Source organism: Orbicella faveolata, unplaced genomic scaffold (genome assembly GCF_042242905.1).
Source record: "Orbicella faveolata isolate gen_17 unplaced genomic scaffold, um_ofav_v1 contig_24, whole genome shotgun sequence".
Classification (NCBI taxonomy): Eukaryota; Metazoa; Cnidaria; class Anthozoa; order Scleractinia; family Merulinidae; genus Orbicella; species Orbicella faveolata.
Window position 1 is genome coordinate 25,337,501 of NW_028301552.1, and position 10,599 is coordinate 25,348,099.

Genomic DNA, 10,599 nt, shown 5'->3' on the forward strand with positions numbered 1-10,599 from the left:
ACTGATAAGGCAGTGTAGTCCATCAATGTATCAGAGAGAATTAGGTCCCCCGACACTGTAAACACACCTTGTGATGGTATTGAACCACCTTATAACAGACCCTGCTGGGTCAGTTCGAAAAAAACTTTCCCTTACACACTGACGCTAAACATGCATATTTCTACTTTGCAAATGACCCAGCATGATACTGCTAGCTGAATTGGGAAACCTACATCAGTCTTATTTCTCGACACCCTGCAAGCAGAGCCTCTTTTATCTCTTTTTGCTTTATTTCTTATTACACAGAAATAGGTACAAAGCGTATGTACCGTAAGAAAAGGTTCTGCTTGCAGGGTGATTTCTCGAATCATCAGTTCATCTAAATTGTATAATAACATTGCCTGGAGAAAGACTGAATGTTTCTAACTCTACACCAAAGAGTGGCTCTGGAAACTAATCTTGATATCTGGGACGAAGTAAATCTTATTCTTTTTAACCACGCAGCCATGGGCCGAGCGCGGTTCTAGGTTTACACGGGGTTTTTTTTTTTGTTCGCCAGTGACCAGACCCAAACATCCTCTCGGCCAAATTTTGAATCACGCAACCTGTGATGTCTATTTGCCAAAAGCTGTTGAAACATTAACACATGGACAATGTTGCAGATATTGTTTTCTTTATTGTGTGTAAAATATATTTTCTTTTGGTTTTATCGAAGCGTTGGCTCGAAGGGAATAATAAATACGCTAAAAAAAAGGTATTACATCAGCCATGGAATGCGCTGACGTTGCATCTTTCACTTTCGCTACGTGACAAATAGATCGTGTTTACTTTGCAAGTTTATTCTGCCAGGAGAGACAGTTTTTAGTATTCCAAGTATTTTTCCTATTTTTAGACTAGAGAAGTGAATTGCTGTGCTGGTCTATTGAAGCTAGTTCAAAGATCGGAAGGAAACTTAAACATTTGCAAGCCAAGCAAAGAACGTGTCAGAACATGCAAGGATTACATCATTGGTAGGGAAATAACCACCGTTCTAAAGATAGCCATGGATAATATTTCTTGAATTATGTGACTCGTGTGACTACCCATGGAAAAAATTAATTGAATTTAAATTTAATTTAATCTTGACTTTTAAGAAAGAAAGCTGTTTTTAATAGTGTTATCGCATCGTTCGCATCATTCATGCCCATACATATCCCAAAAAAAGTCCCAGATTAAGACTATTACGTCATCAGAGATTTCACAACGGCTACGACTGATGGTGCAATAGTACAGTTTGTGTTGATCAAGTGATATGATGTCTACAGTAATAAATGAATCATCAAGGACTGCTTTGGCATGTGCACTGCGTTGCGACTGTAGTGCTAAGAAAACGGTTAAATTATAAAAGCGTGGTTATAAGATCTAACAGATCTTTTTTTTTGTTTTGTCAGTGACCAGACCCGAACTTCCTCTTGGCCAAATTTTGAGTCACGCAACCTGTGATGTTTACTCGCCAAAAACTGTTGAAACATTAATACAAGGACAATGTTACGGATATTGTTTTCTTTATTCTGGGTAAAATATATTTTCATTTTGCTTTGTTGAAGCGTTGGATTTGAGGAGAAATAATAAATACGCTAAAAAAAGGTATTACATCAGCCATAGAATGCACTGACGTTGCAGCTTTCACTTTTGCTACATGACAAATAAGATCATGTTTACTTTGCAAGTTTATTTTGGCAGAAGTGACGGTCATTAATTTATCTGCAATTTGCGAGTATTTCTTGTGGTTTGACGCATATGAAGTAAATTCTTTGGCTGTTTCATCGTAGCAAGTTCAGTGATCAGAGAGGGTTGTCCAATACTGTTGAGTAGATTCCATCGGAAAAAGGGATCTTACGAATCATTCGACTCGACAAATGGAGAATGTTATTGATGATCCGACAGGTTGAGTTGTCGATTGGAAAATCGCACCTCATTATTTCACGTTATTCCTGTGGCAGGGCCCCAGTGTAACATTGTCAATTCGATCCATTCATTTGATTCGTGGAACGGAGAATTTTATTGATGATGCGACAAGTGGAGTTGTCGATCAGAAAATTGCATCTCATTAGTGGGACTTAGAAAATATTTCACGATATTCTTGTGGTAGGGCCCTGCTGAAACTTTGTCTATTCGATCCATTCGTTCGATTCATCGAATGGAGAATTTTATTGACGATCCGACAAGTGGAGTTGTCGATTGGAAAATTGCATCTCATTAGTGGGACTTAGAAAATATTTCACGATATTCTTGTGGCAGGGCCCCGGTGAAACTTTGCCGATTCAATCGATTCGTTCGAGTCGTCAAATGGAGAATTTTATTGACCATCCGACAAGTGGCGTTGTCGATCAGAAAATTGCATCTCATTAGTGGGGCAGGGCTTTCTGATCGATTTGTTTGAATCGTCAAATGGAGTCATTTTATGACAAACCGGCAAGCAGATTTGTCTCTATCGAAAATATTGCTTTTCATTTAGCGGTTCTTAAGAAATACTTTAAGATAACCGCTTGTTTTAGGGTTTCTATGAAATGTTATTGTTTGAGGCCTTCTCTCACTGAGCTGCGTACGCCGGTTGGTTGTACCGATTATATTTTTGATTAGCTTTGATGTTTAGTCGTCTTTTGACAAAAGTACTTTAATTATCGTCATTCTATTTTATTAATTGAGTCTGAGCCCCTTGATTTTTGCTGGTAGAGGCATCTCAATCTTGCATCACAGACCGTGATCTTTCTTGTGTGCACCAGGAATGTGTGCAGCTTCGCCATCAGCGCACGCTTGCACTGTGACAAAATACAAAGTCATAGTTCACGTTCATGCAGAGTGTTGTGCGTGCTTTCTATTAGCGAGATTTTTCACGCTGATGTAGACAAAAAATTCGAAACGTACCAGAAATTTATTCCGATTGTCATACGTTGTCATCGGTCAGTTCACGGCAGGGTCATTGCGATAGAAAACTTGTTATGTTTGGCTTTATACTACCTTTGGTGTTTCTAGAACGAGGAATATTCATATCTTTATGTCCTTTTCCACTGTGCTTTTGTTATAGCAGCATTTTGTCAATTGTCAATCATTGATTCATCGATAAGAGTATTTTTGCGATATACTACGGATATGTTAGTGGCGTAAATGATCATGCAAAACGCATCTGTTTATGTCCTCTTTCACCGTGCTTGAATGACCATGCAATGTTTAGTTTATACTACCTTTGGTGTTTTTAGAACGAGGAATATTCATGTATTTATGTCCTCTTTCACCGGTGTTTTTAGAACGAGGAATATTCATGTGTTTATGTACTCTTTCACCGTGCTTTTCTTATAGCAACATAAATGACTATGCAATGTTTCGTTTATACTACCTTTGGTGTTTTTAGAATGAGGAATATTCGTGTGTTTATGTCCTCTTTCACAGTGCTTTCGTTATAATAGCCTGTGAATGAATCGACAACGTTGGACCGCCGGGTCTGTTGTTACTAATGAGATGCGATTTTCCGATCGACAACATCCACGTTTCGCAGTCGTGTCCATTCGACGAATCAAACGAATCGGTCGAATCGACAACGTTGGATCGCCAGGTCTGTTGTCACTACTGAGATGCGATTTTCTGATCGACAACATCCAGGTTTCGGGTCGTGTCCATTCGATGAATCGATCAAATCGATCAATCCGACAGGCTTTATATCCAGCTAATAGCTAATGAGATGTAATTTTCCGATCAACAACGAATACAAAGTTCTCTTTTCCAATGAAATCTACTCGACAGTATTGGACATGAGTGTGATCATAAGGAAAATTTAATATTTGCAAGCCAAGCAAAGAACGTGTCAGAACGTGCAAGGATTACATAATTGGTAGGGAAATAACGACCATACTAAAGGTAGCCATGGATAACGGAACTCTTGAATTGTGACTCATGTGACTACTTTGCTAGCCCTTTACTCATGGAAACACCAATTAAATTTAATCATGACTTTTAGGAAAGAAAGCTGTTGTTAACTGCATTGTTATCGAATTGTTCGTATTGTTCATGCTCATACATATCCCAAAGAAAGTTCCAGATTAAGACCATTACGTCATCAGAGATTTCACAAAAGCTACGACTGATGGTGTGGCGGGTCTAAAACACAGGTCACAGGTCATTGTTTTACCAATACTGGAATAACCCTAACCCCTTCCTAATGCTAACCTTAGGCCTAAGTACTAGACTAAGACAATGTTTTAGGCCTAAAATACTACACTAAGGCATTGTTCAGGTTTAACGTTAGTATTAGTAAAGGTTTAAGGTTGTTCCTGTATTGGTAAAACAATGACCCGTGACCTGTGTTTTAGACCCGCCACTGATGGTGCAATAATACAGTTTGTGTTGATAAAGTGATGTGGTGTCTGCAGTAATAAATGAATCATCAAGGACTGCCGTGGAATGTGAACTGCATTGCAACTGTAGTGCTAAGAGAACAGTTAAATTTAAAACCGCGCTTATGAGATCTAACAGATCTCCTTGTTCTTAAAAGCTCCCCTTGATAGGTATTGATATTTCACATGATAGGCTGGGCGACCCACTCTTCCATTAGAAGCTGATAATCCATACAGTTGGCAAAGCCTTATGGGACATACTGAGGTGCATGTATCTGCTCTTATGGCAAACGTTTCCCATCTGTGTAGTAAGTGTTGAATTTGTCTCACCAGCAATTCAAGAGGCAGAATTCTCTCAGCATTTGCTCGCGCACCTCTCTCCAATGAATAACTAAACGGTGAACAGAATGGTAGTTGCAAGTTTCGCCCCATGGCAAGTTCGCTCCCACTGAGTTCACCCCTACATCGACTCAACTTGATCAGGCTTGTCCCAAACCAAATCGTGTTTGTTCCCACGTCAGCATTGGACTGTTCAATCTTGAATTCTTAAATTCAGTCTTGAATCCTTGAAATGTGAATGGATGTTAATTAACATGTTCAAGTCAAGCATGTGATGTAATCAGTCAGCCACTGACTCGACTTACTCAGACTTGCGAACGAAGCCAACTTACACTTTGAACATGAAACCTTGAGCTAACTTTTTATTCAAACTTACTGCAATAAAAAGTTTTAAACGCAGTTTAATAAAAAGTTTTAAATGCAGTTCATACTTTTAGGCATCATTTATCTTTCAAGGTCAACCGGTCTATCAAGTTGCACAAGTTAAGTGTAAGTTAAGTAAAAGTCAAGTACTTAGTACAGACTATAGCAAGTGTTTTTGGTCGCGTATATCGGTTTGGTGGCATATATTTGGGCATTTATTTCACATATCTCCGCGGTTTACACAAATATGTGGCCCTTTAAAAATGCGTATATACGCAATCTAAATGGTCGTATATGTGGGCTTAAACCCGATACATAACGTATGTAAACAAGTATACGCAGCAGAAAAACCCGCGTATACACTGTTGTAATTTTGAAACGAATGGCCAACCATAATTTTTAATGTATTTCATATAATTATTCACTTTCACACCTATATTTTTTACACGTCCCCTTGGTTTAAAGGTTCAGTTCTCATGTATATATGCATGCCTAACCATAAGGTTTTCTCATGGCCAGAAAGAAAAAAAATTGCATGACCGTGACTTTGATACAACACCTACACAACATGAACCTAATACGACTCAGCATGAACCAAATACACATGAACATGAACACATGAACCAAATACCTTGTTTTGACAGGTGTCAATTGACTATAACATGGATGTCCAATATCAAAGAAGGACGCTATAAACCAAGGCTGCATGTCTCTGTCAACCTATTAGCTAGAGTATGGCCGCCATCTTGTGTGAGTTGCCGTCCCTGTTGTCGTACCCATGAGCAATACTGCTAGCCATGATAACCATGAGAAAATCAATTCATGGGCTTCCTTTTCTTTCCTATATGGGTATGGAGCTCTGCTTGGTGACCTTTAGGGCCGCCGGAGCTCCACTAAAAAGTCATTATTGATGGCTTATTAAACCCACTTTCAGTGTTACGTACGTAGGGACTTTCTTTTGACATGCCATCTTTCGACATGCTATGTAAAAAATGTAAGCACAACTGACTTCTTTACGGTCAAACTCAACTTTTAGTCATGAAAGATGGATTTACTTGACATCAAACTAAGGCTTCAAGTATCAAGTAGTCATTCTGTGAGACATCAATCCACTGTTTTAAATGTTTACATCTTTCAATTATTAAAGGCGGGTTTCACGGTTCAGCACATGTCTCCAAATCAAAATACTTTAGTTCACTTCTTATCAGTGTTATCACTTTAACAACCCCACTCAGATGTAGTTCAGTAATCACATGCTATAGTTTTTTGTGGCAGACTGACGGATGACCAAAATTTTCAAAAGATTTCAGTGGATTTTACCTATGCTGTTGAATGTTGAATTAGTGTTGACCTCTACAATTTATTCTATGGTTTATGATTTTATGGCTATTTGCAAGTGAAATTAGGTAACTTGCTTAAGGTCATTCCACTGAAATAGAACCTGCACTGACATTTTTGTGAAACTTTGCCTATTGATTGTTTATATTATAGGAACTTAAATTCTGAAATAAAAATGAGGGGTCCCCATGTTCGTTTAGGAGCAACAGCACCTTGTTTATACCCATATAAATCCTTATAAAAGCACCACGATTATAGTCATGATTGCTTGCTAAATTCACGTTTCCGACGATTGCCTTTTGTTCTATACTGAGAATTGGTCCATATTTATTTTACACAGAGAAATTTATTACTCAATTGAAAACAGAAAAAAATGATAGGTCGCCAAACTCGTTTGCGAGAAAATGACAATTTACCTCTATGGCGAGGTCCAATGCATACGCGCTAATCACGCGTGAAATTATGCGCAGTAGGGATGCGCAATGCAATACTGGGGAATGACCTTAAATTAGTTCTTGTTGTAAAATATAATGAGTCCATAAAAATTACCCACCAATCTGCTTTTACCATTAGCTACTATAACAGACTGCATCACTTAGCTGTCCTGCTGGGAAAAGCTCCACTGAAGTTCTTATAAACAAAGCTACTGATCGAATTGTCAAAATCAAACCTTCCATCATGGACAAAAGCAGTTGAGACATGTTCTTTAATTGGGGATGTGAACCATTGTGAACTATTGAAATGTAATGTCTTGCTCATGTGAACCATCCAGAATTACACTCCAAAATCCAAAATCATGTAAGCCATGAGAGTAAGTTTGAAAACATTACCAAAATGCCAATTTTTTTGTGCAGATAAAAAGTTCCACTACTGAAATTGAGCATGTTACTACAGGAACAGGTTTACAGACACACAGCTTCACTCAAAGTATAAAAAGACAGTTTCTTTTTTTTTATTTCATTGTTCCCGCAGCAATACCTGTTTTTTTTGCTTGTGTTAACAATCAGATGCATTTATATTTTGTTCCATTGCCTTTAGCTTGTCATGATGATGTTCACAGAGGCAATGAAGGTGTTAACAGGTAAGCCAAGAAAAGACTGGGAATGAGTATGAAAAATTCAGGGTATATGACAAATTTAGCCCTTCTCGAACTTGATTTTTTTCTTCTAAAGAACACGGTAAAGAGATGCACAGGAAATATTGTATTTTCTCACAATGTATTGCTACTTTGAACCCTGAATTCTCGCCAATAATTAACCTATGTGACATAATAATCGCGCTCTACTGGTGTGCAACAGGATTTATAGTTTGCTAAACAATGATGCTAAGTACTACTGAAGAGATAGAACAGTGATGATGCTGAGAAAGCTTCACACTGTGTAAAATATATTTCAGACAATCATGGCCAAAAGCAGTTGAGACACTCCCTGAAAAAAAACCTGTTTCATTGAACGCGTGAGTTTTTCAATCTCCAGTTTTCACGTTTTGACCCCCTCTCCCCTTTTCAACGTTGTAACACATGACAGTGTTCACAGAGCGTATTTCAACATTGAAAAGGGGAAGAGGGGGGGTTGGCTATCGACAAAACAGATGCTTTTTTTTAATTACGGAAGGACGCCGATAGAAAGTGTTTGTTTTGCCCAAATGTGTCAACACTTTTGTCCATGATTATTGATAAAACTAGGCTTGGTATTACACTTCATAAGATGAAACAAATTCTTTTTTTGCTGTATATCGCAACCAAACTTGTTGGATTAACCTAATCACAATGCTGCTACTTCCAGAGGTTTTCAATTCACCAAAAAATAACTCATCCATGCCTTGCCTGCTTATGCTTGCTAGAGCAAAATTGAATATCAAAATGGCTCCAAACGCAACCTCTTGCATACCTCACTGTAAGCTTATTTGCTGCAGATGACTGATGAAGTATAAAACACTTAGTTCGTACTGTAAATGAAAATGTGTAACATCATTTCACGTTGAATATTTAAAAAGCATGAAATGTGACCAACTTACAAGAGGCTGGCAAAAGCGGCACAGATTGAGTGGCAGTCTGATTCGCTTTGTAAATAAGAACGGCTCAAAAGCAAAGTACTTCAATCATGCAAAACTCTTTTGCTGAAAACTCTTTGTCCCGAGAGAAAAGAGCTGCTGATAACATCACCCTATTTCACTCTTTCCACTGGAAGTGTTTATCCAACGACCACACATAAATGCTGTGATCGAGTCCTGAAAACAGTATTCAAATTTTGTTATCTTTTGATCTCATTTCTCAGTAGTATTCTGCACTTCAAATTGATGCCGAGAATACAATACAATACAAATTTTATTAGCACTCCCCATGGGGGCTTTTCAGTTCTAATACTACTAAATAAGTTACATTAAAATGACAATGAAATAAATCAACATACCAAGGAATTATAAAAATGATATGAAATAAGGTAGAATTATGTGACAATGTTGTATTATGAAGATAAAAATTCACGTAAGAGTTTACCTCATAATCTTCATTTAAAAATATTCAGAGATAAGCTTAGCTTAAGATTTCTATCTAAACTATTCCATAATGACACTGTTCGATAGTAGAAAGTCCTTTGTCCTGTAGAGGTCTTAAAAAGAGGAATGTTTAAAAGTTGTGAATTTCAAGCCTTACAGCCACTTATCTCCGCTCACTTTAAAAAGAGTTTGTCCAGTCATGCATTTAAAAGCAAGCACAGCGTCACGATAATACAGCTGTGATTTAAATAGCAACCAGCATACTGTAACTGGTTTAGGACTGGGGTCACGAGATCAAACTTTCTGGTATAATTTTACTAATTATTCAGGCAGTGAAGTTCTGCACTGCTTGAAGTTTGAAGAGATTAGTAGTTGCTGCATATGACCAGACCGATGAACAATAATGTAGTTTTCTTCAAATTACCCGATACTGAAGGAGTTACATGGTATTGAAACAAATAAATCCTGAGTGTGGTTGCTTTCAGAACTATGGTGAGTTAAAATTTCTTTCTTGGTATAGGATTGATTTCCTGCCAATATATTGCCTTTGGAAACTTCCTTCTTTGGTTCTTGATTGTTTTAGTAGTAGTAATAACAATAATAATAACAATGTTTTAATGCAGAAAGTAAAATTTTCTGTCTCATTAGCCCGTTAATGTATGTGGCCACGTCTACCATTCCACTGCCTCTTGAAAGTAAACTTGTAGATTACACTGTGAAGTGACTGCTGAGGAGATGGCTACTGATCCCTTTTCTCTGTCCACTTACAATTAATCAACCCTCAAATACCCTAATATTCAGCATTCCTCTGTATTAAGTCCCATTATATTTGTTCACTAGATCCCCACAAATAAACCCATAATGACTATACCATGATAAGGTGACCCATGATATAGTGACTCTCACCTGCTTGAGGTCCACCAAACACTGGGTTATAAAGTGGCACAAGTGGGCAACTGAAAATGATCGACGTGAAAATAAGCGTTGATGCAAATAACCAGCAAAATTAAATATCACTGTTTTTGACGTCAGGAGGGAGGGTACGTACATTTGTCTCCAGCAAACTGGACTTGTTCCTTCGAGCAAATTGTTATGAACTGCTGAATCTGGCTGAAGATTAATTCAAAGTCTCCGTAATTTGGTAAAGATAACTTGACCAACCTGTGCAATATTAATGCAATCTCACATTAGTAAAAAAGAATTAGGAGATGAAACGCATTCATCCCCTTAACAAAGGGTAAATTTTAGAAATCCTGCTGGTTAGAAGGGAAAGAGAAACTCACAACAGCGCCATGAATGCCAATGAATGCTGATCTGGATCAAGAGATGCAATCGCAGCATCGAGCTGGCCAGCACACTTGACTAACAATTCATTAGATCTGTTTAAATAATCTGCTAGTTGTACGTAGTTCTTGTCAGAAGAAATCGAGCGTACAGTTGCGAGGAAGTCCTCCATTTTCGCCGTGTTATCTACCTCGTCCCCAGGCGGCGTTGTATCAAGCGGTGAACAGGGAGCGCCAGGGCTGATGGTTAGGTACACCACAGAGTAACCACACTAAACCACCCCATGTGTTCGCGTTAAGCTGCCCTTGGCAGCAGGTATATTTTGCAGGTTGCAGGTTGAAATTTAATTGTAACTAGAAAACCGCTGGCACTAAAAATAATTAATGACCTATATACTCGTCAGGGGTTCTTACATAAAGTAGTTCGCCTC

The 10,599-nt window shown here is 38.1% G+C and overlaps 1 protein-coding gene across 6 annotated transcripts in view; it reads right to left on the reverse strand.

The window, feature by feature from the left end:
• The window catches only part of LOC110051717 (COP9 signalosome complex subunit 3-like), a 226,401-nt gene extending 216,017 nt beyond the window's left edge, over nucleotides 1-10,384 (reverse strand). For 3 of the 6 annotated variants that reach the window (XM_089292882.1, XM_089292883.1, XM_089292880.1), the window contains exons 1-3: nucleotides 10,169-10,377; nucleotides 9,934-10,046; nucleotides 9,792-9,841 (exon numbers count right to left, since the gene is read on the reverse strand). In XM_089292882.1, coding sequence (XP_089149008.1) covers nucleotides 9,792-9,841; nucleotides 9,934-10,046; nucleotides 10,169-10,341 — 336 coding nt within the window. In that variant the 5' untranslated portion in view covers nucleotides 10,342-10,377. Of the gene's footprint in view, nucleotides 1-9,791; nucleotides 9,842-9,933; nucleotides 10,047-10,168 lie in introns of all 6 variants that reach the window. The other 3 variants (XM_089292881.1, XM_089292885.1, XM_089292884.1) reach the window with 3 other exon arrangements.
• Between the last annotated feature and the right edge of the window lie 215 nt (nucleotides 10,385-10,599).